General features: G+C 41.1%; 3 protein-coding genes across 7 annotated transcripts in view; 2 read left to right on the top strand and 1 right to left on the bottom strand.

Moving 5' to 3' along the window:
* The window catches only part of insyn2ab (inhibitory synaptic factor 2Ab), a 75884-nt gene extending 71404 nt beyond the window's left edge, over positions 1-4480 (top strand). For all 3 annotated transcript variants that reach the window (XM_086181094.1, XM_086181096.1, XM_086181095.1), the window contains 2 exons: positions 2187-2681; positions 2828-4480. In XM_086181094.1, coding sequence (XP_086037220.1) covers positions 2187-2370 — 184 coding nt within the window. In that variant the 3' untranslated portion in view covers positions 2371-2681; positions 2828-4480. The remainder of the gene's footprint in view (positions 1-2186; positions 2682-2827) is intronic.
* A 1175-nt stretch (positions 4481-5655) lies between these two features.
* Positions 5656-12005, bottom strand: LOC147247392 (indoleamine 2,3-dioxygenase 2-like). Its single transcript, XM_086180419.1, has 9 exons — positions 11905-12005; positions 11228-11323; positions 10901-11020; positions 9133-9251; positions 8427-8526; positions 8181-8298; positions 8046-8097; positions 7785-7933; positions 5656-6163 (listed from the first exon to the last, which is right to left on the bottom strand). The coding sequence occupies exons 1-9, from the start codon at positions 11992-11994 to the stop codon at positions 5811-5813; spliced, it is 1197 nt and encodes a 398-aa protein (XP_086036545.1). The 5' UTR covers positions 11995-12005; the 3' UTR covers positions 5656-5810.
* Positions 12006-22266: 10261 nt separating this feature from the next.
* The window catches only part of LOC147247391 (uncharacterized), a 31785-nt gene continuing 26219 nt past the window's right edge, over positions 22267-27832 (top strand). For 2 of the 3 annotated variants that reach the window (XM_086180271.1, XM_086180270.1), the window contains exons 1-2: positions 22267-22297; positions 22746-22786. The gene's annotated coding sequence lies outside the window, so the exon portion shown is untranslated. The remainder of the gene's footprint in view (positions 22298-22745; positions 22787-27832) is intronic. The other variant, XM_086180272.1, reaches the window with a different exon arrangement.

The raw sequence follows: 27832 nt of genomic DNA, 5'->3' as shown, positions 1-27832 counted from the left end.
ACAAGCCGTCCACAATCACAAACTTCACAAATGTTAAGATAAATGTTAAGACATCTACAATTCAATCTGTTGCAAGTTTTGTAAGCAGATTGAAGTTGTAGCCGGTGCTACTACTTAGCAGCTGAGGCCTCATCACTTCACCACTCTATATTGTCCCTTATCTCTGTGTTTCTCAACCGCTGGCTGGGAGCCCACGGGTGGGCCGTGAAATGCTTTCAAATTGAAGCTCCCTTATCGTGAGGGGAATTATGTTTTTGTAAAACATTTATTTAAAAGTATGATGGGAAACTTATTTTCAAGGCAAACCAAAGTTAATAGTTCAATGCATCTATTGAAAAAAAAATTAATGAATTTAAGACCCTCAGTTGGGCAAGCTCACTGCTAACCTTAGCTGGTGGTGGTGCGGCAAATAATGGAAAAGGTCTGGTTGTATTTATCAAGGACTCCCACCTGTACAACAGGGAGCTATATTGATTATTAGATTTGAAAAAAAAAAATTGGTTGGTTACAATAATTTTGGACTTTTTTTCTTTTTTTTTCAAATTGGCCCCTGCCCTGACAAGTATGAAAAGGTGAGCCTGGAAGTAGATAAAGGTTGAGAATCCCTAGAGGGACCAGTTTCCTAGCTAACAAGCACTAGGAGGAAGTCGCCAGTTCTCTCAACCATTCCAGTTGGGGACAGTGTGTTTTAGCTGCAGGGGTTTGGGCCACGATGGCGCCGCAGCTGCCTGTCCCAGAAAAAGTTGAACCGGAATCAACTTTTGTGAAACCCGCTTCAGCAGCCAATCACAGCAGCCAGACGGGAGGAAAAACTTTATTGTTGAAGCATTGGGCTGTTTGCTGAGGACACAGAGGAGAGGCTGATTACCGCTGTGACGGTGCCCTGTCCTGTGTTCAGAACTGACTAACACACCATGTAGTGACACGCCTGAGACACAAACCAGCCTCAAAACTACTGGGGGTCTGGGAACGTGCACCGGTTTCCTACAGATGTCAGATATACACGTCCATTTTCAAGTCACTTGAGGCAATAAAATGTATAAGAGAGAAAAAAAATCCATAAATTTCTGGAAAAACGTGCGCAGGGAAAAAAAATCGCATCCAGTTGAATATATATTCTTTATCGAATTTTTTTTTTTTTTTTTTTACTACTGTTATCATTTTATTGAAACGCAGCAAATGTTCATGATGAGTAATTTCCTTTCTTCTCAAAAAGAGGCAAAATATGTTTTTTGGGGTTTTTTTTTTTAGTTACATAACATCGGTACAGTAGGAACTTGGCAGTTGACCGATTTTGAAACTACTCTGCTGGAGGACAGTTCACAGAATAAATGAGCAAATCTGCTCTGTTGGAATCCATCCCGTAATAATCTGGGCCGCTCTAATTGCAAATCAAGGATCCCCAATAATGCCAAATCAATATGGTCTCCAATACTCTTGAGTTGAATAGTGGGCCAACAGAACATTTACACAAATTACAGTACATTTGATTTATTGAGGGAAGTGATAGAGAAGATGGATGAAGGTGGTCACTGTTCTCCTTCCCTCCTCCATCTCTCTCTCTGATTTTGGGACACAGTCACTCTGGAACTGGACTCAGCTGAGAGGAAAATATAAAATAGAGGAATTGTAAGATTTCTGATCTTTAGGTCATCAAACGGGGGCTCGTCTGGCGTCCGTAAACCAAATGCTCTTCCATTTGCATCTCTGTTCTCATTTTACTCCTCTGTCCTCCACCTCGCTTCTTCTGAACCCTCGTCCTCATCAGTCTTTCTCCTCCGCTTTGCTCGTTGTATTGACTCTCTACTTTCTTTCTCTCTCAAACTGCTGCTGTCTCACCAGTTCTCCCCCTCCCGCTGAGTTTTCACTACTCTTCTCTTTTCCTCCTTCTCTCCTTAGCTTTGGCTTTTAACTCCTTTTCACTCACTCCTCGTCCTCTCTCTCTCTCTCTTCTTCTCTCTCTCTCTCTCTCTCATGTTCTCTCTCAGGCCTGCTCAGCATGACCTTTCCATCAGGTTTTGTGCTGGGGGGGGGGGGGGGTAGAAATGTGATGGTGGTTGGTTATATGTGTTTGTTTGTATGTTTGTTTGTTTGTTTGTTTCCCACTCAGGGTCATAAGTGTCCTACTAGGAACTGAATAGTCTAATATTTGTTTATTATGTAATTATACTTTGTTTTTCCCGCAGTGTGGAACTGGACTTCAAGCTGCAGGAGGACAAGCTACAGCCCTTGATGAAGAGACTCTGCCCCCTGGACAGCCAACAGTGTCCTGCTCTGCCTTACTCTAACGAAGTCTTCACCTCCACACCCAAGCGTAAATCCAAGACAGAGTCTAAGAAGCATGCTCGCTGGAAACTCTGGTTCCTTTGAACAAAAAATACAAAAAGAAACACGAGGGCTCTTGAAAACTGCCTCTTTTTTTTTCTTGGGCATATTAATACCCCTCTTCTTCTCAAAAAGCGACAGAGGAATATTCTGAGGGAGTGATCAACCTGTGAGAATGGATAACAACAGAACACCACTTGGTTTGGGGTTCTGAGCTGAGACTGCACATCAAGTCAGCTTGGGGGACACAAAAGACAAAAAAAACCAACAACAAAAAACAACACATTCTAAATTCTGCCAAACCCTATTTTTTGGCATGTGTGCTGGAGAACATCGTCTAATACCTGCAAATCTAGGTGAGCCTTTGGATGTTTTTTTTTCACACACATATATATAAATATATATACTGTACATATACACACACACACACACACACACACACACACATTACCTAAACCATGTATATCCTGTAAAAATGCACTTTTCCCTCCCCTTTTTGCAGCATATTGCTTGGCAACAAGAAGAGGTACCATGTGGACGGCCTTTTAATGTGTGTGTGAAGCTATAATCTCTGAATGGACATCAGCCCCGCCTCCGGCAAAGCACAAACAGTTGACTATTGAGAGGAACATGCATAAGAGACAGACGTAGAGTACAGTACATGGCAGTATGTCACCACGGCTTTCATAACCTTGTCTATTCTCTCCTTGTCCTCTTTATCCATTAATATCAGTCTGTATTTGACTGCACATCTGCCTGCCAGTGTTAATTAATAACTAGTCTCTCTCTCCTCTCTCTCTCGTCCCTCTGTAAGTGTCTGTCTTCCTTTCTATCACCATTCAGCTCACTGTGCAACCAACTTTGCCTCAGTCTCTTGTCCTTTTACTTCAACTATAAGATATTACATTTTCTCCAAAATCGAATCGCTCTCTTTTACACATACCTGCATTTTTTTTTTTTTTTGTTAAGCAAAGTCCTCTAAAAAGAATTTTGGAAACTGTGCTGCCCCCCCCCCCCCCTTTTGAAGCAGGTGGAATTCTTGGAAACTGGTGATTTTTTTAACGACACGTACATATTTGACTTGAAGGCAGAGTATTTTTTATGATGAATCCAACTCAGTTTTGAATTTCCAGCAAAAAAAAAAAAAGAAAAAAAAAAGGAAAAGGCTATTTTGACATTTTTCACGAGTGATTGGAAAGTTCCCTCTCATCATCTGCAAAACTGACGTGAAATATTCAGCCCGATCTGTTATGAAGTCGTCTGTCTCACGTCCGGTTAACTGCATCATCACTGACTCTGTTACTTTGTGCAGAGCCTCAGAGTGGCCATAGAAAGAGGGAAACGTGTATCTAGTAGCCACAAGATGTAAGCTGTTCCCACACTTTGATGTATTAGGTATGTATTTTTAAAAAAATCCTATTGGGGGAATACGTTTTATCTCGTTGACACAATTTAATCCAAATTGGCCAAAAAATATATCGGACAAATTACATTCCCTTAACTTAAAATTGTTGGGAAAGGTTCTATCTCCTGGCTACCAAGCATTGGAATAAGTTATATCTCGGAAAATAATGGAATTGTTGGAACGTGTTGTGCGCCTTGGCCACAAATATATTAAAGTGTGGGAATAACTTCTATCTTGTGGCCACGAAATGTTTCTCTCTTTCCTTCTACTCAGGGGCTCCATAATGTCGTAATATATTGATTCATCCCACCATTTGAAGGGAAACCAAACTACATCTAACTGTGCAGTGAACCTGCACCAGTGGAAGGGCTATACACAGTGCATAGGGATAATGGTAGCATTTTTACAGCAGATAAGACTTGTAGCCACCAGCTTGAGTTAAACAAACCATTAAAGAAAACACAAAATGATGTGGCAATGACACTGAACTTGCACGCTGTTACAGTACAGGTATTTGCTTTGAATTAAGTATTGAGTCTTAAAGTAAATTTATAACAGCAGATATTGTGTTAATTACGTTTGTATTAAACCTTCATGTCTGGAAGATACGGGCCTAACAAGACTAGATGACATTATTCAGGTCACTAATTTCCATGCAAAGTTCTGTACATTGAGGAAGTGCAATTTAGTGATTATGTGCAATATTCTGCATTTTTCTACTATTTCTAAACCACAATTAAAACATTTTCAACCAACAGTGGTTGTGCTCCTATGTGTATTAGAGTCTGAGAGCCGATCCTGCATGCACTTTCCCCGGTGTCCATATTTGACATGTTTTGTGCTTCAGTGAAGCGGAGGTGCACCATGACTGGAGCTCAGCAGCACAGCAATCCAGCTTCTTCTTCTTCTGTCTTCTAATGTGATTAGTCGTCAGCGGCGAGGAAAGACGCAGCCGTCAAGTCGGGATCAGAGAGGTGGGGTTCCAGTCGATCAAGCTGCCCAACCTGGTCCCACATCTATTTCTGTCTCCTCAGCGTAGCCCCACTTTGGTGTGTCTCTTTCGTTTTCCTCAGCTGATACTTTTATTTCACAGCTATTCTCCATCACTTGACTACAGCGTTCCCCTAATCTTTTTATTCCCCAGCTTAGCTCTTTCCTCTGCTGTCAGCTCCTTAGTCATCAGCAAACCAAACTTCTCATTTCCACTTCCTGTTTAGTGCAATGAGCTGACTGACTGGTCAGCTACAGTTTTTTTCTCCATATGCTGTTCTTATTTCAGTTATTCTGTTGTTTACATTATTGCAGTTATCTAAAGACAAGCAAAGGAAAATCGACACAGTGCAGCAGCGAGTCATACAAAGTTATATAGTGAATTATTTCGTGCACAAATTGGATTTTGATTCAAACATTCAGGATTTGCTAAAAGGAAACACATATGGAATGAAAATGGAATTGTTATAACAACATAGCACCTTTGACCCCAGCTGTCGCACGAAGAAATAATTGAACATTTAGCAACACACCACTGAACATGATCTCTTAACATTTAATCATAATATAGGATCGTAAGTGTTAACAGGGAGGAAAGAGTGGTTGTGATTTCAAAGGCTGTGTGCTCACTGCAGCTGTGAACAAGCGTGAACAAGTTCCACTAAATGCTGAAGACTCCAAACTACAAGTACTTGATAGACTAATTCCTCTTTTTTGGTCAAAGTAACACTTGAAGAGTAAAAAAAAAAAAAAAATCATGTTTCATCCACAGTTAGTGCTTCTTCTGCTGGTGTTGAGTTGCTGTTCAGTGTTGTATTTTTTCAGTTACTAAAAAGTACTGAACATTCACCGTGTACACCACTGAGGTACGATACTAACCCGCTCAATTGAATAATTGAAATTCTAATCATGATAAATTTCCCTTATTACAATAACAGTGGTGCCACTTGCATAGTGAGACACACACACACACACACACACACGTATCTATTTGTATTTTTTCGTCTGGTATTATGAATCCACCAAAAGAGAAACCCAACTTCTGGATATTTTGCATCTACTTAATCAGTAATGACGTACTTGCTGCGGCTCATGGTCTCTCTGGGATCAGAGCTTTTTGAGTGGTGTCACGAACACTCTTGAGGAAGCCCATGAGGTTCGATCCGCCCGTGCCGGTGGTGTCAAGTGCACTGCCCACTCCTCTGAGCGGGCAGCCTGTGACTTTGCCCTGATTACCAGGCACAATGATGTACTTTGCCACTATGTGGAGATGGTAGTTGCGTAAATCTACCAGCGCTGTGATGCAGGAGTTGTAAGCCAGGCGGAGATCAGACTTGGAGCAGGACAGTATAAAGTCCCTCAGAGCTGGACGGACACTGAGAGTGTCTATCAGCTGACGATGTGTGGGAGGCATGTAGTCCCTCATGCGTGTCAGGAAGGCTCCTTTGAGTCAATAGAGAGAACAGACAAGACACAGTTGGTCTATTTCAGGGACACCTGTTGTTTTTCTGTTGATTTTGCTTCTTTTTACACAAGTAATAATAATAATAATAACAATATTGATAATAATCAACCAAGCCAAGAGGGCCTGGACTCAGCATATTGGAGAGTAAAGGCAAAACCCATGTGTGTCTCGTCTTTGTTCAGTGTTTTTCTCCTTGATGCTCCTGCCTACGCTCTTACTATTCAACTCTGGATGTCTGGAGTCTGTAAGTTTGTGTTAGACCCTGGAACTCCAATCATTTCCTTTAGAAACCTCCATTATCCTCTATATGTTTGCAAAGCTACCGTTTCCATTTACTTGCAGTAAATCCAGTATTTGCTCCGAACACAATGAAAATGTGCAACACTTGCCACAGATATTGGATAGACTGTGAGCTCTGATCTCAAACTGATTACCAAGCTTATTAGTTAACTAAATAACAAGCTTTTACTTTCTCTGCAGCTATCTAGTTCTAAGCTGATATTCCACGCGTCAAGTTGTCGCAAATACTGAGAAAACTCGTCACTCAGTCAGCAGGTGTTTCCATCACCTTGCGAAGTTCGCAGCTCCATGTGGACGACGGTGGAATCCAGATGTAAATCCCTCCCCTCTGTTCGTCAAATTAGCATATGTCGAAATTGCGAAGAAAAAAAGGTCAAGTCATGCCTTTAAATATGCTTAATCTTCTTAGTCATGTGTTGGTTCATTAATATTCAAGTAGACCCCGCCTCTTTTAACACCACCCGCAGCTTGATACTTACTGTCCCCTCTGCTCATCAAACACGCTGATCTCCGTGACATTTGTGTATGGAACTAAACTGATATTTGCTTTCTTCTTTGATGACCCTTATGTTCGTTGCAGCCTGGTAGTAAGGATGACACGCCAGCAGTTCACGGGATCGGTTCTTTTCAACTGTGATGTATGAAAACCCTCCTGCCTTAATGTGTGTTTGGGAGACCGCCCTCCGTACGCCACGTTGGCGAGATTTTATTTATTTTTTCTCTCCTTTTTTCCCTCAGTTCATTTGAAGCTTGTGAGTACAGCAAAGGAACCCACCTTGTCTTGCGTTTCCGCTATTATCCTCAAACTGGACTGGATATAATCGGTCTATTATTTTCTGTTCTGAAACAGGTCAGAATTGACGGCTCTCCCAATAATACGATGATTCGTATCTCCAATTCTTGTTCGAAGGTGCTTAAATATTGTTCATCTGCATCTGAACACGGTAACAGACCTTCCAGACTAGTCCTGTTCACACCTCGTTTGTAGCCTGATTCGTCTTTGTGCGGCTGTTTCTTTCGGTGCTAAACTGACTATGATTGCTACACTCAGATCTGCCCAAACAAATTGTAGCGAAGAGGAAAATGAACCAGAGTCAGAATCAACCAAACATAACAAGGCAAGACTGAAAGTGCTCCCCTAAAAAGAAGGAAAATAACAACCTTTCCTGGAAGTATTTTCTGTCCGAGCAATCAACTGACTGTGCAATCAGCAGAATTCATTCATGGTAGAAGCTGGGGAGGAAGGGGGGGGGGGGATGTCAAAGGTTGAAAGAATTGAATTTATTTATTTATTTTTACCTGCTTCCCCCTCATGCTGGATGCACAGTAATGCATCAAAACACTGAATGGTTGAACTCTGGGAAGCGCTTCCACCTGATAACAAGATTGGCTCATTGCTCACAGCTTCATACACCAGCCCTCTGGGAAGGATGGGGTTGTCTCGCCACCTGAAATTATTCAAATCCTACATAACGAAGAAGGTCTTTTCCTTTGGAAGAAGGGGTATGCTGTTCTGTAATCTGCTAAAGAAACAAAAACTTAAATGAAATTCAAACTCACCCTGAGAGAAAAATTCTCAATGTTCCATGAAAAACAGTCGGAGTCACGTGATCTTAAAAGGAGCAGAAAGTTTTGATTCTTATTACCTTACATTTTTCCTTTGGTTCAACACAAGCTCAACTAATTTAAACTTACCGTGCATGAGTTTGAAAGTTTCCTTCATTTTTTTCAAAGACTCAGATACTTTTGCTAAACTGTGCTGGATGCCAGGAAGGTCAGAGATTTTCAGAGCGTGCATCACCTCCAGGGCTCCCTGATTTGGGGGGAGAAAAAGTTAAAAATCCACCACCCCCACCTCCAAAAAAGGGACAACGGTGTGTGTGATGCAGATAAATACAGTTCAGACAGTTAACATGAAAAAAAGAGTAAAGCAATATTCACCGTTATGCCTGAACTAGCAGCCATCTCAACTATCACAGACACTATAAAAAATCCCCGGGAACTTTCACCCCCCGGGAAGGAAAATATCAAGTCCATGTTCCTGTTGTGGCAGAACATCGGATGAGACAATGATTAACATCATCATGTGTGAGTCATTCACTTTTCTTTCCTTCCAACTTACCCAATTTCCATATCCCTAAAATGAAAAATGAAAGAAAAGAGCAGAAAGTGTTAGTGGAGTGTCGTGACTGTTGGAATGAGTCCTAGAGCCCGGAGATAAGTGAAGTCACTGGGATTGAGTTTTGGAATTCAGTTAAACAGGGTTTGTGCTTCAAAGTGGTAGGATGTATCGGATCGCTTTCCCTTTAGAAATTAAGCTAATAAACAAAACAACCAGTGCCGTACGAACAAAAGCAGAAGTGCAAAGCTAGTTGCGGTGGTGATGATGTCATGTCAACATTGAGGCAAATCATAGTGTAAAGACAGAATTGTGCTCCGAATGACTGCATTTGCGCTTCAAGATATCATCAAAGCGGCGTTCATTTTTGAAGACAATAAACTACCCTGAACTGTTTGTCACGGAACTTTTTTCTGCAGTCACTGAAAGTCCGATGTCGTAATCCCACAAGCTTTAACCACAGTGCTGCTCATTTTCGCTTACCAACAAAAATATTCCATTAATAGGTGGAAAAGAACCTTCACTTACCTGCTGGGGTCTTTTAATCTCCAGTTGGCTAAAACTGAGTCTGCGTAAGTCAGGATGGGTGGGAGGCCTAGCCTGCTGGATACCAGCCAGTAGGGCCAGGCCAGGGCTTTTGGGAGGATCTGTCAAACAGCAGCAACGACAAAATTTCAGTTCCTCTCCGCTGCTGCTGCCTTCCAGTCATTCCAGAGTTTTTTGTTTTTTTTTATTAAGATTAGCCACATGGCTGGAGGGATATGCAGTCAGATGACAACCAGGAGAAGGATTGCCACCAGCAGACCTACAGTTTTTGCGTTTGAAGTGATATTTTGGCAGCTTTTAAATGGATGATCTAAGTCCCTAATAATTAAAATGAAAGATTTCTATATTTACAGACTCATGCAGGAGAGTTGCACGGCAAATTACTGGACATACAAGTTACATCTATGTCAAGTGTTAAATACAGATGCAATTTTTAGATCATAAGAAGAAACAGATGTTGCACAGAAATACAATGTTTTGGGATTGTTTTAGCAAAAAAAAAAAATTGTAAGGGGTTCCACATTAAAAAAAAAAAATGAAATGCTACCTACTCTTCTCTTTTGTTGAAAATTTAAAAAAAAAATCATGAATACGTGAATATTTTTTATTTCACGAGTTGAACAGCTTGACATCCCCTACGTCCATTCCCAGTTTTTGTGCACTTGACATCATCTTTTGTCTTTGCTTGGACCTGAATCAGCTTCTGCCTCATGAGATCAGATTTTAAATGAGGACAAAGAAAGTGTACATGTTGAATAATGAAGATGAAACAGCCCTCAAGCTTAGGGACCACTGTGTTTTTAGGCTCATGTAAATCGCTGTAGGGGTTGATATGTACTACATGCATGTGTAGCTAGACCTTAAAGCAGGGGTAGGGAACCATGTGCCATGGAGAGCCGTGTGTATGCAGGTTTTCCTTCCAACCAAACACTTTCACAGGTGATTCCACTGATTAACACACCTTCAGCCACAGAAGAGTGTTAATCAGTGGAATCACATGTGAAAGTGTTTGGTTGGAAGGAAAACCTGCATACACACGGCTCTCCATGGCACATGGTTCCCTACCCCTGCCTTAAAGCGACGCTTCGTCCTGAAATGTCTGCGTCATTTCACTGTGAATTGAGAATTCACTCGCCTCATCTTCTCACCTTCATTTGCTGACACCAGCAAGACAGCTGGTTCTGGCCGGGGACTGAGCTGGGATTTCAACTGAATGCGTTCAGACGTACGTGCATTGTGACACTCGTGCCAAAGAGTACAGAACCAGAACTATTTTAGCTCAAATCAACGCGCTCGTAGAATATTGACTGGATAAAAAGAACTTGGATTATATGGGGTGATGCATTTGAGCATTTGTTAATACGCACGTCATGTAGTTTTACTGTTGTTTATCTTCGGTCTCCAGTAGCTTCCAGTAACAATGAGGCGTTTTATGAATTTTGGATTCAGAAAACAAGATGTCATGCACGGGGGGAAAAACTCATTCTTCATGCCTTCAAGATATTTAAGGCTGAGCAACTGACAGACAAATAATCACATATAAGTCAAGTATCGTTTCGCAAATATTGGACTTAGAGGAAAATTTGTTTTCTAAACTTGTCATCTAGAGCCACAAGGTCAAATTTTCAACTCAACGACGTCACAGTTCCATTGGCGAAACTACAGACAATATTGTCTTTTACGTCACATTCTAAAAACAATATTTGACTGAATAACTTATTTGTTGACTCATCGTGCTTCAGTACTTTACCTGAGCAGGTGCGTGTTGTCCTTCCTGCCATACGTATCCCATAGTGATGAACCCCAGCGCCAGGTGAGCTAGCCTTAGCTGCCGATGGTTCCTCAAGTAGCAGGGACTCAAGACAGGCATCTGAAGTGTGGAAGGTTGAAGATAGATAGATAGATAGACATATCGGTGTGTGTGATGATTTATATGTATATATTGTATATACATACACAGTATATATCTATAAATATACATATATGCAAATAGATTTTTTTCTCATTTTCAACGAAAAAAAGAGTATGTCCCCATTTACATGTTCTCAGCTCTCACATTAATTTGACTCTCTCTCACCTCGTGAACCATTTCTCGTAGTTTACGGGACTCGATCAGATCCGTGAGATTACTTGCCAGGTCCATCCACACTCTATAATAGTCAGGAAGGTTCATCTAAACAATAACAAGATAAAAACAGATAGCTCACTGATTTCAAATTGGTTGTTTTTTCTTTTTTTGGAGGGGGGGTGGGTGTTTATGTAGAGCGTAATCAGTTCACATTTGCCACGGTGCCTGACCTGCATATTAAGGAATGACTGGTGCTATCAATCTGGGGGGGGGGGGGGGGGGACGAGTTAAACGTAGCAGAAAAGAAAGGATGAGAGGATGCTTGGATGGGAAGATAAACTGAGATGAATGTTTGTTAACGAGGTTGCTTTCCTTCAGGTTTTACTTTATTTTAATAATTTAACAATCGAGCGTTTCACGTAAATTTGTAGATTATCTCGACAGTGTTTGTTTGACACCTCTCACAAAGAGCGTGCAGGCCAACAGGCCCGTAAGCCCGTGTAAGCAGAAGTTATCGGTTCAACTCCTGTGACGCAAACAGCAGCCACCGAGGAAAAGCCTTCATTTCCATCTTGAATATGTTATTTATCATCATCACCCAATAAAATTGCAAGATCTCATTGAAGATCTTTTTTGACTGAAGCGGGAGGAAAGGAAAGATGAGAAGAGATGACTAGGAAGCTTACCAGAGGTTCTTCCAGGAGAAAACCCAGCTCCTCTGAAATATCAAACACATCCAAATCCGCCTGCAGTGGTGTTCTGCCTTTAGTCTCCATATGTTCTGCTTTGTGCTCCAGTCTTATAAAAGTTACCAGGAGCCTGCTTTTATTTCCTTACCTTTGGTCACATCCCTCTCTAATGCACTTCCTCCACATCAAAGAGCCAATCAAATCTCTCTGTGTAGTAATGTCAGGAGAACACAGAGCAGAACTGAGAAGAAAGCAGAAGTGGTTTACGCTGTATTCAATTCCCCTGTTTCTTCTATATACGAATAGAAACCAAAGAAATATCAACACTTGCAGATGTGATACTTTTTTTGTCGACTATTGAGACCTCTACAAAAGATTTAATATAACACACAACTGCGGTCTGCTCAGAAGTTGCTGAATTTACTTAAAGTAGTGTCGGAGGGCGAAAAAAAAACAAACACACATTCTGGCTCCATATGCATTTATATTTATTGTGATGGCTTTAGTTCTTAGGCTCTCTTTAAAATGAACATTCACGGTTGCATATGAACTCAGTTTTTAATCGTACAGTTTTTCAAAAATCGGACAATTCTAAAACAGGTGGTATTTCTCAAGAATTCTCCAGATTTCCACTGTACCTATGATATGCATTCAAACATGTTTAATATGCGCTAACTTTTGACTCCATCCATCCATCCATTTTCTGCTGCTTATCCTGTTAAGGGTCACGGGGGGGGGGGGGGGGCGGCAGCAGCCTTCAGGCAAAAGGCAAGGTTCAACTTGGACAGGTCACCAGTCCATGGCAGGGCCAACACATAGAGACAGACAACCATTCACACTCACAGTCACACCTACAGTCAATTTAGAGTATCAATCAGCCTCGTCCCCTCTTGATGTCTTTGGACTGTGGGAGGAAGCTGGAGTACCAGAGAGAACCCACACAGGAACAGGGAGAACATGGAGACTCCACACAGAAAGATCCTGTGCTGGAGCTGGGGCTCGAACCAGGAACCTTCTTGCTGTGAGGAGACAGTACAACTTTTAACTAATTTCTTATATATTTCACTTAGAAAGACCACACTATTATATAAGGTAATTTTATTCAGAAGAGCAAAGGTTCTGGAGCAGTAAGAGGGTGAAGGGTGACTGAATATATCACCGTTGTGACGTGCTACCGACATAACCTGCTCAGCAGCAGCCTAAGATAAGGTAGAGATAAGGCTAAAATAACCTGAGCTAATTCTTGATGACAATCTCCATGATCAGTACAGATCTTTTTTTTTTGTTGTTGTTCAGGGGTGGGAATTATTTTAATTCACAATTTCCTAAAGTAGAACAAGCAATCAATCAAAAAGTTGTTGTTTTGTGGAGAGGAATGATGAGATTCAACCAAGCGGGCTGATGATGCTGCTAATCACGCTCCTGTGTGATCAGCGACATGACGCTTAAAGCTCAGAACCGTTGTTTTTACGGTTGTCAGACTCTTCTTCTACGGCTGACATTAACTTTTCAGAAGTGTTCTCCAAGTTTTTGTATTTGAAATAAGTTTGAATACTCAATCCCTCCCCAAGAAAGCAGTTAAATTTCAAATCTTGGTGTGAGTCTTACCGGCTGGGGAACTGGCAGAACTCCTAGTTCAACTCAGGAGGAAATGTGCTTAATAAAAACAGTCCATTTATTATGAAGTCCATCTCCGGTGATCTTGATTACTCCAACTAAAATAACTAATTGAAAAGAACTGACTTGTTACTGCTTTCAAATATTTATGCTGTTACACTAAATTTGCTTTGTAAACAAACAAAAAAAGAAACAATAGACCTTCCGTAAGGATTCCAAAATTTTAACTTTAGCCTCTTGTTGTTCAAAGAGGGATGTGATAGTGGACATAGTTTCTTTGCAGAAGCTGAATTTTAATTTACTGTCACCGACTTGTGAAAGGAACCAAATGATGAAAGGTTGGTTTCACATCATGCGCAACTGTTTTGTTGCTTTCACACATGAACCAGGCCAACTTTCCAGTTCAGTACACCTGTGTTCACCCAGTCAACAAGACTTTAGGGTCAAGTGTACTCAGTTCCAGATCCTTTGTGTGGAACTACCTTAACTGAACTTATTTATAATTGTAAATATTTTCAAAGAATCATCCACTGTATCAGGAGCTCTGCCTTAATTCTCATTAAGCACGAGTTGCAACGTTTCTTGATTTCTTTTTTTGTATGTGAACTAGTTCAAGAGCAGGAGTGTGTTTTTTTAGATGCGTGACAGGTAACATTACAGGGAAATCACTTCCCTTCAGCTCTTCTATGAGTCATGTTCCTGTCCCCGTTGTCAGAATGCCTTACCGCCATCGCCGGCACTCGCTCAAGCCATTTAACAAAGCGGCACGAGAAACCAGCAGGAAGGAGAGAGCAGAGAAGCTCAAATTAGTTTCAAGACTAAGTCGTCACAGACACATTGCAGACTGCAGATGAATTTATCCTGCAAAGAGAGAGATGGGTAAACTGGTTAGCCATGACATCAGGACAGCATCTGTGCGGTTACACCTTTTTTTATATATATGTATAGAATGAGTGGTGATCAGGAACAGCTGCACTTGGAGCTTAACTTAATCTTGCAGATTTGTACACAATTTCAGTCCCAAATTCCCAATTTCTTTCAATTTGTTGCTCGCTGTTTCTCTGCAATTTGTTTTTTCCTTCCTCTTCCCTCCTCTACCTGGCGTTATGCATTCACACATCCTTTATAAAAACACACTGCACTGCATACGCATGACTGCTAGTCCAAATGTTTCTGTACACCGTAGAGCAAAGCTCCCTATCATGGGGTAAGATGTAAAAGAAAGAATTAATAATGTTTATCTAATATCATTTACAAATCACATAATAAATGTAATTTGGGATTTTAAAAAATGTTCTTTTAACAATTCCTAATTATAAATTACTTATAAGTCTAATTTCTCAGTTGGTCAGGCAGTGGATAGCTGAAATGAAGCCACAATTTCTTATGAAACAGCGAGTTTTTGTTCCCTTGGTTATGATTCTTTCAACCGGAGTTACCACTCACTTGAGAAAAACGTACCTGTCACGTCACGGAAGCACCTTAGAAAATGTCTTATTATTACTGAGTTTTGCAGGGGTGAAGTTGTTTAATATTTAATTAGGATAAGTTTATACTAAAATCCTGATCTTTGTACAATTTAACATTTTAACAAAAACAACGTGTGTTTGCGTTTGGCCCCAGGCCCACCATTAAGTTTGAGTTTTGGCCCTCCAAGGGAAAAAGTTTAGGCAACCCTGCTGTAAAATTTATGGACTCATATTTCTAGTCTGTGCAGTGTATTTACTCTGGGTTTTCAGAATTTACTGCAAGAAGTCAAGAAAAACTTGTGCATTTAGTTCAGTTGGGAAAACCTTCCAATTCTGCCAGGGGGATGAATAAAACGTAAAGCTGTGTTGGAAAAGCGTCAACAGTTACATTAATTACTGCCAGCGTGAGGATTAAATTGTCTTCTCCAGCACTGATTAATCATCCTTATTTCAACTTTTTTTAAATAGAAACGTTCAATGTAAATTTTGTATCTATGAAATGTTAATAAGTATTGCTCTTCACAAAACATACTTTCAGAGTTTTCTGGTGTTCCCCCATATTTTGCAAGTGGCTTTATCTGCAATTCACATATGCGTGATTATTCCTTGAGCACAGACATACCGAGGGGCGTTTGACATAAAACAAAAAGGTTAAGGCTGTTGTTGTTGTTTTTTTCTTTTCCTGAATACATGTCAAAAGATTCACATGGAACGCATGAGCCTGCTCTCGGTCCAACCAACCCTCAGAGGAATGTTCCCTAATTCCTGTTTTTATGTACCTGCAGTTGGTCTAATAACAAAGTCAATTTCACACTCCCTCCCTCCTACACACTGCTCCACTTTGGCTTTAACTCATTTAGAGAGAGTGGGTAGATGCCTAAGATAATGCAGCGCCATACTTCTTGTACTGGGACTCATTAACAAAACAGGAAAAAAAACGAACCGATGGTCCTTTTTTTTCAACCCCCCCCCCCCCCAAAGTAAAATTGCAAAAAGAAACTGCTGTAATAATTGGCTAAGTTTTCAAGATCATTTTATTATAAGTCTATGGGAACCTTTGTTTTTTCTAGGTCTCACCCTTTACAGCTTGCAGTGGAAACATATTGGGGCTAAAGTTTTGTTTCAGTGGATCAAAAACTCAGGTTTTAAAAAGAGAAGACCAGCAAGTCACACATTGATTGATTGATTTTAGGTTTATATATATATATATATATATATATATATATATATATAAACATAAAATGTGTGTGTGTGTGTGTGTGTGTGTGTGTGTGTGTGTGTGTGTAGATTGAGATATGTATTGTGATACAGTAGATTGAGATATGTATTGTGATACAGTAGATTGAGATATGTGTTCGCCTGCTCCTGTTTGGGAGGTTCCTGTTTGCTGTGTGATATGAGACTAGACATGCAGCTGAGGCCATGTTTATTCTGATTAGGTGGCATAATGTGATTTTGGCACTCATTTTGGCACAAAATTGCTTTTTTTTTTGCATTAACTACTGCTCGATATGCAGTGTGTAGACCCAGGGCTTTGTGGCTTAAACTGGCAGAGGTAATTAAATCTGTTGGTCAGTAAAGGTCCAAACTCGGCATCTCCAGAGAGTTATTCCATCCATCCATCCATTTTCTTCTGCTTATCCTGTGAAGGGTTGTGGGGGGGCTGAAGCCTATCCCAGCTGCCTTTGGGCGAGAGGCGGGGTTCAACTTGGACGGGTCGCCAGTCCATCACAGGGCCAACACATATTGACAGACAACCATTCACACTCACAGTCACACCTACGGTCAGTTTAGAGTATCAATCAGCCTCGTCCCCTCTTGGTGTCTTTGGACTGTGGGAGGAAGCTGGAGTACCAGAGAGAACCCACGCAGGAACAGGGAGAACATGGAGACTCCACACAGAAAGATCCTGTGCCAGGGCTGGGGCTCTATCCTTCTTGCTGTGAGGCGCCAGTGCTGACTACTGTACCACCGTGCCGCCTATAGAGTTATTCCTGCAGGTGTATTATTTGCAAAGCAAGCAGGGGAAAAAAAACAACGCAAAAAGAAAGGAAATGAAAAGGTAAGGTTTTGTTTTTTTTAGCTGTGACCACAAAATGACAAAATAATGACCAAAAAGAAAAAAACTGAATAAAATCTTACCCTGAATCTTTAGATTTTAAGTAATATTTTAACTGAGACTATATTTACTTATCCAGTACTCACAGCTTGATGTCTTAACTTCATTAAGGTACACAAAAAAAACTAAAAATCTGTTTTGTCTTCTCAAAATTATCCATGACGTTCCACGTATATAAAGGCACAGAGTATTAGCCAATCAGAGGTGGAGTAGAGCCACAGGCGGGTCCTCTGAACATGCATACTCAGTAGGCTCATGTCCATTTCCTCCAGGGTGAGGGGAAAAAAACGCCGTTTAGCAGCCCAAATGTTGCATAACTTGGTCAAATGTGGATAAATGGATCAAAAGATTTCGCCCCCCACCCAAGGGAGCAGCAGTGGTGCAGTACATCAACTGAGGACAGAGTCCAGACTGGCAAAGCCATCTGCTCTGGGGCTCCCAGTACCGTGTCTGACAGAGCTACAGCTATTAATTAGGGCCTGAGCCAGAAGGTACTTCTGGGCGAAGACCCTATTATGTTTCGAAGTCAGAGAGACACGAAGTCAGCGCTAAAAGCAGTAAAAACACACACTTAGGAGGATCACAGGCCTCTAAAAACATCACAGAGGGGTCCGGGGGGGGACGGGGGGTGAGGTCTCCCATTGAAACCAATGGTGGCAAAATTATATCTAAAATTGCTTCGTTTTTTTCTTCCGATTATTCTTTCTTTCTTCCGTCGCCACTTTGACGCTTAATTTGACCCCCTGAACATGCATGAAATTCGCTGAATTTTTGCACACACCTCCGGTCTGGCGAAAAATTTTATATTTAAAAAAAAAATTTCGCAAAAACTCAATAGCGCCACCTAGGGAGCCAAAAAACTCGCAAAAAATTTGGAGCGCTATAACTGCTTCCACGAATGTCCCACAGACATGGGACCAACACCGTTGCACTCGTCTCATTAAGACGAAAAATTCATACGCTCTGACCTCTCACCTATCTACAACACAATGTCCACAAATTGGACAAAACTGTCAAAATGAGGACTTTTGCTCCTCCCCGAACAAAATCTATCTCCTCCTAAACCGTAAATGGCACCGCTTCCAAACTTTCACACATTACTCTCCCAACTGTGCTCTTCAAAAATCTTTAAAGGCTAATATACTACGCGCTCGGTTCCCATTTTATAAGCCGTCAAAGTCGGGGAGACACGTTTTACGTTAAAATGGAAGTCAATGGGGAGGCTGTGTCCTCTCATGGTACATACTCTCAAACAAATGCTTCTCACGTCTACGCTGAAACTCTCACAGCTTCACAAAACACACCACTGGATTCCTCAGAAAAATCCATACAAAAATATGGGATTACATTGCACTTTGAAGCAACATATGCAGAGTTATTTGACTTTCACACACTGAAAATGTGGATTTTTCAGCTGCTCTCCACTCTAGCACAGATGGCAGAGATTTGTTTACTGTAGTCATGGAAACCACAATTGGAGCTTCTCTGCCCTCATGTACATACTCTCAAACAAACACTTGTAGCTTCTAAACTAAAACACTCACACCTTCAGAAAACACACCATTGAATTCCTGACAAAAAACTCTACGCACTGATGTCTTTACTTTCAACTTTTGACCAACATATGCAGAGTTATGACTGTGTTTCACAGTAAAACTGTCAAATCCTCCTCTGCTCTCCGCTCTGACAGAGATGGCAGAGAGCGAGCAGAGAAGGGAGGGGCTCTTAAAGGGCCGGCTCTCAACTCTGCACTCGCACTGTGCAGCGCGCTGAGGCTCGTATCTCCTAAACTACAAGGCCTAGGGATTTGCCGATTACACCGTTGGATTCGGGCCGGCGATCCGGCCGCGGTTAGGCGGGGGCTCAGGCCCTAACAACGCTGCTTGCAGCTTTAATTAGGGCCTGAGCCAGAAGGTACTTCTGGGCGAAGACCCTATTATGTTTCGAAGTCAGAGAGACACGAAGTCAGCGCTAAAAGCAGTAAAAAAACACACTTAGGAGCATCACAGGCCTCTAAAAACATCACAGGGGGGTCCGGGGGGGGGACAGGGGGTGAGGTCTCCCATTGAAAACAATGGTGGCAGAATTATATCTGAAATTGCTGCGTTTTATTATTATTATTATTATTATTATTATTCTTTCTTTCTTCCGCTGCACTTTAACGCTTAATTACACCCACTAAACAATCATGAAATTCGCTGAAATTTGGCACGCACGTTCGATCTGGCGAAAAATTTTATATTTACAAAAAAAAATTCTTAAAAACTCTCTAGCGCCACCTAGGGAGCCAAAAAACAACCGAAAAAGTTTGGAGCTCTATAACTGCTTGCACGAATGTCCCACAGACATGGGACCAACACCGTTGGACTCGTCTCATCAACACAAAAAATTGATACACTCTTACCCCACACCTATCTACAACAGAATGTCCACAAATTGGACAAAACTTTCCAAAAATGGACTTTTTTACTCCCCGAACAAAATCTATCTCCTCCTACGCCATTAATCGTATCGCTTCCAAACTTTCACACCTTATTCACCCAACTGTGCTCTTCCAAAATCTTCTAAGGTTTTTATATGAATCGCTCGGTTTCCGTTTTATAAGCCGTCAAAGTTGGGGAGACACGTTTTACGTTTTAATGGAAGTCAATGGGGAGGCCGTGTCCTCTCATTGTACATACTCTCGAACAAACGCTTGTCACGTCTACACTGAAACTCTCACAGCTTCACAAAACACACCACTGGATTCCTCAGAAAAATCCCTACAAAAATATGGTATTACATTGCACTTTGAAGCAACAAATGCAGAGTTATTTGCTTTTCACACACTAAAAATGTACACTTTTCAGCTGCTCTCCACTCCTGCACAGATGGCAGAGATTTGTTTACTGTAGTCATGGAAACCACAATTGGCACTTCTCTGCCCTCATGTACATACTCTCAAACAAACACTTGTAACTTCTAAACTAAAACACTCACACCTTCAGAAAACACACCATTGAATTCCTGAGAAAAAACTCTACGAACTGATGTCTTTACAGTCCACTTTTGACCAACATATGCAGAGTTATGACTGTGTTTGTCAGTAAAACTGCCAAATCCTCCTCTGCTCTCCACTCTGACAGAGATGGCAGAGAGCGAGCAGAGAAGGGAGGGGCTCTTAAAGGGCCGGCTCTCAGCTCTGCAGTCACACTGTGCAGCGAACTGAGGCTCGTATCTCCTAAACTACAAGGCCTAGGGATTTGCCGATTACACCGTTGGATTGGGGCCGGTGTCAAGGACGCGGCCGTAGGCCGCGCGGGGGCTCAGGCCCTAACAACGCTGCTTGCAGCTTTAATTAATATTAAGCATGCTAGCCTAGCTACCAGTGATGCGAACGCCATCCATGGTTCCGTCTCACACTTCCTGTAACAAGTATGAGGGTGTTTTTATTTATTTATTTTTTTTATTAAATAATGGATTCACCAAGACGTCATTGCAGTGGAGGGAAAAAAAAAAAACGACTTCATGAATCAGTTTTGTCTTTAAAAGCTACTCACCACTGTTTCTACACTCATATCTTCTGTCACTCCACTCCAACGCTGCAGACACATCAGAGGATGTTTTAAGGCTCGCACACGTGGAAGTTCCATCGGCATTCAGCGAACAAATAAATGCAGCGAAAGAAATCAATTTACACGTCGTGATGTCGTGTTGTTGTTTCTTATCTCTCAATCACACTCCTGCGTGGGTCCAGTTTTTTAATCTTTCTCAGAGATGTTTGGTTTTCTTCCCCATTTCATGTCATTACAGAAGATTCTACTCGCTGATGTTGTATTCAGTCACGCTGTGCCAAATTGCTTTATGTGCTTGTCAGTCTGTGCGTTGCTGTTTATTTAAATCTGCGACCTATCTAACGATCCCGGGATATTCTAATCAAACGCTGAAAGCATTTTCACTGCAATAAACCAAAGGGTTAAAGCTCATGTGCTACTTTCGCGTTAATGAAGAATAACCTTAGACGTACACAGTAAACAACAGCATTCCAACATTCAATTATGGACATTACATTCTTTTCTTTTCTTTTTTTTTCCTTCGAAGAATTGAAGACTCTGGATACTAAACATAAAGAATGTTGCTTAATTATTCAGCTTAAAACAAACAAAATCATTTTGTCACAGGACCATTAAAAAGACATTATCAGGCATCTTGGTGTTGGGAAAATTATGATTCTATTGAACAATGAGAGATATAACTAATTGTGACAGCTAATTTATCAGTCTCCCTCATAATCCACTGCAGCTGGGAACATCTCTGGAAGATGTCAAGAGGAGGCAAGTGCACGCAATCTATCCTGCTCCTGATCACGCCACCAACATACGGGGCACGTCAACACAGAGAGAAAAAAAAAGACTAAACGTTTTGGATAAAGAACAAGACTGTTACAAGCCCTTGTCATCTGTCTTTGTCATTCCAGTTTCGGCTTTTCACCACCCATGCATGCACAAACACACACACACACACACACACACACACGCGCGCGCGCGCTAAGCTGTCTTTCAACTAACGGCAGCCAAGAGTGTCATTAGTCAGAGCTGGAGAGGAAGGCTTGGTAAAGGTGTCTGGTATTGAGTCAGCACTTTCAACAGGTTGCCCTTCTGTCTCTGTGTATTTTAGCACTGAACTGCTATGCTTTGCTGCTCGGGTAGATGCTTCCTCCTTCTCTGTCCCTCTTGAACTCCATCCATATTTCAGCTGAAACTGTGAGAGCAGAGCTGAGGGCACCGCTGGAAGCAGCCGGTCACACTGTGAATTCTGGTGAGCGCTGCTGCTGCTCCTTCTGCTGCTGCTGAAGCATAAAAGATGCTGCTAAACTTTCAATATTTAGATTAAAATGTACCCTTTTTTTAAATTGTGAGTTAGAAATTTGAATTAAATTTGAATCATGCAAGTAATGAGTCTCACAGGAGTGAGACCAGGCTCTGTCAAGTCTGTGTTTGGGATTTCTCGTCTTTTTTAGCCATTTCCTGATATATTTTGAAATTTCTTCTGTTTAGGTTTTTACATCCTGTCTCTCTTGATTGCCTCATGCGTTTCACCTGTGCCTCGTTTCACTCACCTGTGCCTGCACAATGCACGTATTTAAATCCCCTTTCCGCTGTTCAGTTGCCAGACTGTCACAGAAGACGGTCTAAAAGACTGGAATGTAAGACGTTCACTTTTACTGCCAATTCAATCTATTCTATACAATCAATTATTCATGAGTTTTTTGTTATGTTTAGAATAATATATGTAGCTATCACTAGCATAAGCATAAAATACATCAGAATAGTGCAGCTTTGTGAACTTTCAAGCTTGTGTCTCTTGAAAAGTTGGTTGTGTGTGAGTGGCAAAACAAGGCGACAGGGATTGTCCCAGAAATAAAATGTAACTGTGCTGAAAAGACAGGGGGGGGGGGGAAAGGTAGCTAGTTGTGTTCACATTGAAATAATGTGTTGAAAAATCATTATAGTTGGTAGTTACCTTGGGGGTGGCCTACAAAACTACATCATCCCTGCACAGGTTATTGTCTCCCTTGTGCACACATGCTCTCCAGACATCTTTGTGCATTCTTGGATTTATGGATTTAGTTTCTTTTGTGTGTGTTTTCCCAGAATGGATTTTGCTTCCTTCACCACCTTCTCATGTATGACCAGTAAGTGAATTCCTCCAAACTCTTTTTGGAGTCCTATGTTTTCCGAAGCTGCTGAGTCCCAATTTTGCACAGAAACGGTACAGTGTTTGACTTTTGATCAACAGAGGTCTATTTGTTTTTTGTGTGCTGTTTTTTTAAGGCGTAGAATAATTGCATAAGTACATAATGAAACAAAAAAAAACTAGCTTGTCGTTTCGACGGCAGGTTTGCCGCGCTGCCGAACGAGTAACAATAATCCGCTCGGATGTCTAGGGAGACTAATAAAGGTGAAAAACAAATGGGATCCAACAATTTGATTTTTTTTTATTTTTTTTTTAATGAATAATAGAAATCCCATGTTGATATTCTGTAGAAACAGCAGATGTAGCATTTAGGTTGTAACTTGTAGATGCAAATGCAGATACCGTTCTCAGCTGTGAAACAACGGCCTCAAATTCATTCATAGAGGACATGCGAGACAATATTCCTGCAGTCCAAAAGCATTTGCATGAATTTATTCATACATTCTGATCTGACAGCAGGCTGTAAATAATCATTTGGCTCGCACAAGTGGTGGAAGCATATTGTCTGAGCGATAGATATTGTCTGAGATTGCTCAGCTGTCTTCCCGTTTTAATTCCCAAACAAATGAGACATGCCCAAGTTTTGACAAGATGGTCTGTCATTCATATGTGATAACGTGTGTGTGTGTTTTCAGTCTAATGCTGTAAGATATGCACTCAAAAATGCTGCTTCATTAAAACCACCTTCAAAACAAGGCGTTTTAACACAGCATGAACAATTAGTTATTTATCTCCACGGTTTGTTACTCTGATCAACACGAAATAAAGAATTTATTCAAATGCTTATTCAAACAAATTCTTGACTTAATGCCAGTGCACACAGTCATCCTGCTGCAGTGTTATTACCTCACACGAATGATCTTTAATGGATGCAAATGGGGCAGTGAAATGTAAGAATGATGCCCGCCTTAAGGTCATGACTAATTCGGAGATTTTCACAGTCAGTGAATCTATTTAAATCTTCTCCTCTTTAAATAGATGGTAATATTTCTTTACTTGTGCACACATGCACACAAATGCATTTAGGAGAGTATGGTTAAACCACCTCGTGCAAATTGATTGGGTTGGACTGTAGTTCTGGCTCCAGCCCTCCTCCTCTTCCATCACCAATTATCTGCCACCATGCTGGCTGCTGCTCTCTGACACGAGGGCTGCAGATGGCGGTCCTGTATAACACCGCCAGGACAGGGGCGACTGTTCCTTGTTGCCAAATAATTGTCACGATTTGCTACATGACTCTTTTGTGCTAATTGATTTCACTCACTACAATCCCTCTGCCTTCTAAAAGATTCTGCACAGAGGAAAAACTAACTCCGAATGTATTCAAGTGGATGTTCACCAAGATCTTCATCTGGATAACAAACAGGAAGTCCGCTCATATTTGTGTGGGCTATCATCCATTATTTGGTTGGAAAACCAACCAGGTGCGAACACTTAACAGCAAAAAACAAATACTGACTGTCAGGTCAATAATGAGTGTATTCTTTCTAAAATTCAGTAGATACAAAAAAAACCATACAATATCAAGAAACGGGGAGAAAGCAGTGACGACCACTCGGATAAATACATTTGTACTGAGTTTTTCTGTCTGCAGACTCTTACTTTTCTATTTTTATGCGCTGCCTCCTTTTCCTGCATTCAGTCACATGAGTGGATGTGCATGTGTCGCACGTCTTAATGCGCTTAAACAACAGACCTTTTCATTCAGCTCGGAAACTAGAGGTACCAGCGTGTACCTAAAAGGGTAAAAATACGGATAATGTACCATTGAGGGAACGTTCTTAAAAAGCGTACTTGTTGGTACAGAACTGTTCTTGGGTCGTACCACCATTTTTGTGTTCATGTACTGAAAAAAAGCATGATACTGTCAGTGCACAGGAGCAGACAGCAGTTATAGAAATAGGAGCTCCAATAAGACCCAAAGAATCATAAATTAGTAGTTTATTGAGGAAACTAGTTCACACACTCTCTATATATACAGGATCAACCTGTAACAGCACATTAACCACAGGAGGGGTGTGTGTGTGTGGGGGGGGGGGGGGGGACATGTCAGGCAGGGAGTATCTTTCTCTTGCTCTCTCTCACTCAATCACCATTTTAGAGCGGGAAGTGTAATGTAATTGCCAGGCATACGGGCAGATGGTCCCTTCGCTGCATGTTTGTCATGTCACACTGCACATTCAGCTATCTTTTTAATTTGTGAAACCTCTGTCAGTCGGCTCTACCTTATGGGGTTTAAGCAATTAAGATTAGCAGATTCCCATCATAGCTGCAATTTACCATTTGTGTTTTCCAGTGGTTTGAGTAATCAAGGGGTGAGTGGAGCGCAATAACGATGATGATATGCTCAGTGTCGCCGTGTCACCTGCCCCCTCCTCCTCTGTATCCTGACACTCCATTCTTATTTAATGGCGCTAAAGGCTAAATGTTTTTACAGTCTTGCATGAATTAAGATGTTATTACGATGACGCTGAGTAATGAGGACGATTATAACATTGAATGACCTTTAACAGGAGGGATGATTTTTTTTTTTGGGATATCCGATGACATCATTTGATGGACCTTTTGTCCAGTATAACCAGATAACAGACTGAGGGGACTTTGAATATGACCAGAAAAGAGATTTTTATTCTGAATAATACGATGTCACTTTGATGTTACTTTCGACCTTTTGGAAAATATAAAATATAGCAAAATATCAGCTATGTGCCAAATTCAATCATAAACCCAGCTCAAGACTTGGCTTTCAATCATTCTTAAATCTTTTTTTTATCGAACTGCTTGTGTTTCAATTGATTTTTATCCTCATTTATTGCATTCCCCCCCCCCCCCCCGGTCTGCCACTGCAGTATCTATTCTAATCATAACCTCTGTGAAGGCTTGGGATTTTTTTCTAATTTGTTATCCTTTTTTAAAGCACTTTGGGTCAACTGGTGTCGTTTTTCAACGTACTACAGAAATAAACCTCGCTCGACTGAGTGTTAACTTTAATAGCTCAGTCACAGTAAGTTTGACCTCCAAAAAATATTTTCAGTTTCATCCTTGAGTCAAAGTGGACATTTCTGCCAAATATAAAGAAAATCAGTGGGGTTAGATACAAATAATAAAACTGTATTCGAAGGAAATGCTCTGGAGTTCATTTAACCGCCACAAATGTCCCACTTTGGTTCTTGTAGTGACTCTATCATGAATAAAAGGCATGATACGATCACTGAATAACTGCCAGCATTATGGCAGACAGGTTCTGTAACCTCCCTAATAACCATAATAAGGTGTGGATAATGTACTGTATAATATGATGGATTCACTGGCCTGCTGGTTTATTTGGAGGTTCATCAGTCAAATCAGCTTCCAGTTGATTACTTCTTCTCAGCGTGAGTGAGGTCTTATTAAAGCTGACAAAGTGATTAGGAGCTCTCCTGCCTACTCTCTGTCTTCACTCGACTTGTTTTCAGTTTTTGTTTGTTAGTAGGGTATCGCAAAATAATTACAAAAAGAAACATTTGGGAGGATTTTTTAAATGAAATTTGGTGAAACAGATGGCTGCGGTCCCTGGAAGAAAAAAAAAAAACATTTCTTTGGTGAGAATCCAAGAATTTTAGAGTTATTAAGTTTCTTTTAATAACAGAGGCGATTCTGATTGTTGTAGCGTTTTGTTCTATTTTATACTACAACTGTATCAACAAATCTGGAGGATCATGAAGCCTTAGCAGATGCTTACACTGCGCTGAGCCAATAGCCTGGCAGTGACTGCTGAACAAAAAAAATGGCTCTTCTGAGACGAGCTACAATATTGGACTTTCAGCAGTTAATATGTTTCACATTTATTTATTTTTGTCAAGAGGGAATAACTGAATTTCTTGCACGACAACATCAGATGTTTTGTTTTGTTTTCCAAAATTGAATGTTTAAAACATAAAAATCCTACATTTAAACCGTCATATTCTCATGCAGCTTTCGGAAGTAACCCTACAAAAGTTATGCACAACTATTTGTCAATCATAAAACCATGAGCAATATGTTGCGGTGTGTCTCATGTTGCGGTTGTGAGTGTGACTCAAATGTGGGACTGCAATGAGAAGCTAAGCTGAAATGTGACCAGAAGGTTGCCGGTTCAATCCCCAAGGCCTCCAGGATAAAGCCAGCTGGGGAACATGAGGAGGCAGCGCTGGCTTCGCCCTCCTTACCTCCACAAAGGCCCTTAATCCCTCCGGCGGGTCTTCTCAGTGACAAGCAGATCATTCTGTGCTTGTACTGGGCAGCTTTCAGGGAATGTAAAGCTACAAGTTGAGTTAAAAAGTGAATTAAGGGTTAAAAATAAAGCCAAATCTTCCTTTTCCTCTCACTGAAAAATGAAATATTGTAAGACAGCTGTGACTAAAATCTGGCTGGGTTTAGGGACTAAAAGCACTTGGTTATGTTAAAAAATACCAATAACCAAGGTTGAAAACAACGTGCTAAAAAGACCGGTTTTTGTCACCAGGAGCATGTGCATTACTTTTCATGAAAAGAAATACAAACAGTGAGTGAGAATACAGGGAAGATTTGTTTTGAAACGGTTCAAATAGGCATGGGAGAGCACAGTCTAGATTCCTTTCATTGCAGGCCAAACAGTTTACGAAGCACCTTAAACACTCTCCCAATCCCTTTATTTCGCCTAAGCTGCTGTGGCTACATCGATTGAGGGGAGGGAGCTCCGGGGCATAGACGGCGTGGCTTCAGCCCTTTCGCGGCATCTTCACTCCCTCTTGAATTTGTCGCCCTGCTTTTCTGCTGCATCCAGCTGCATGCAGACAAAACTATTACTGCATACAACTGTTAAAAAAAGTAGGATTATTTAGCTATAATGGATAACTTGGGCTTGAATACATGTAGCTGACTCAAGAGACCCTTATAACTTCGCACTGTGCACATGAGCACAGCCCCATCGTTAGCTTGAGCTTGTGGCCTCAGGCAAAGAAGGCACGCACTAATTTCTGTCGCC

The sequence above is a fragment of the Aulostomus chinensis genome, chromosome 16, assembly GCF_037954235.1.
Source record: "Aulostomus chinensis isolate RoL2024-O1b breed Wild chromosome 16, RoL_Achi_v1.0, whole genome shotgun sequence".
NCBI lineage: Eukaryota > Metazoa > Chordata > Actinopteri > Syngnathiformes > Aulostomidae > Aulostomus > Aulostomus chinensis.
Note: the sequence above shows the minus strand (reverse complement) of the source record. Positions and strands in the feature narration are given on the sequence as shown.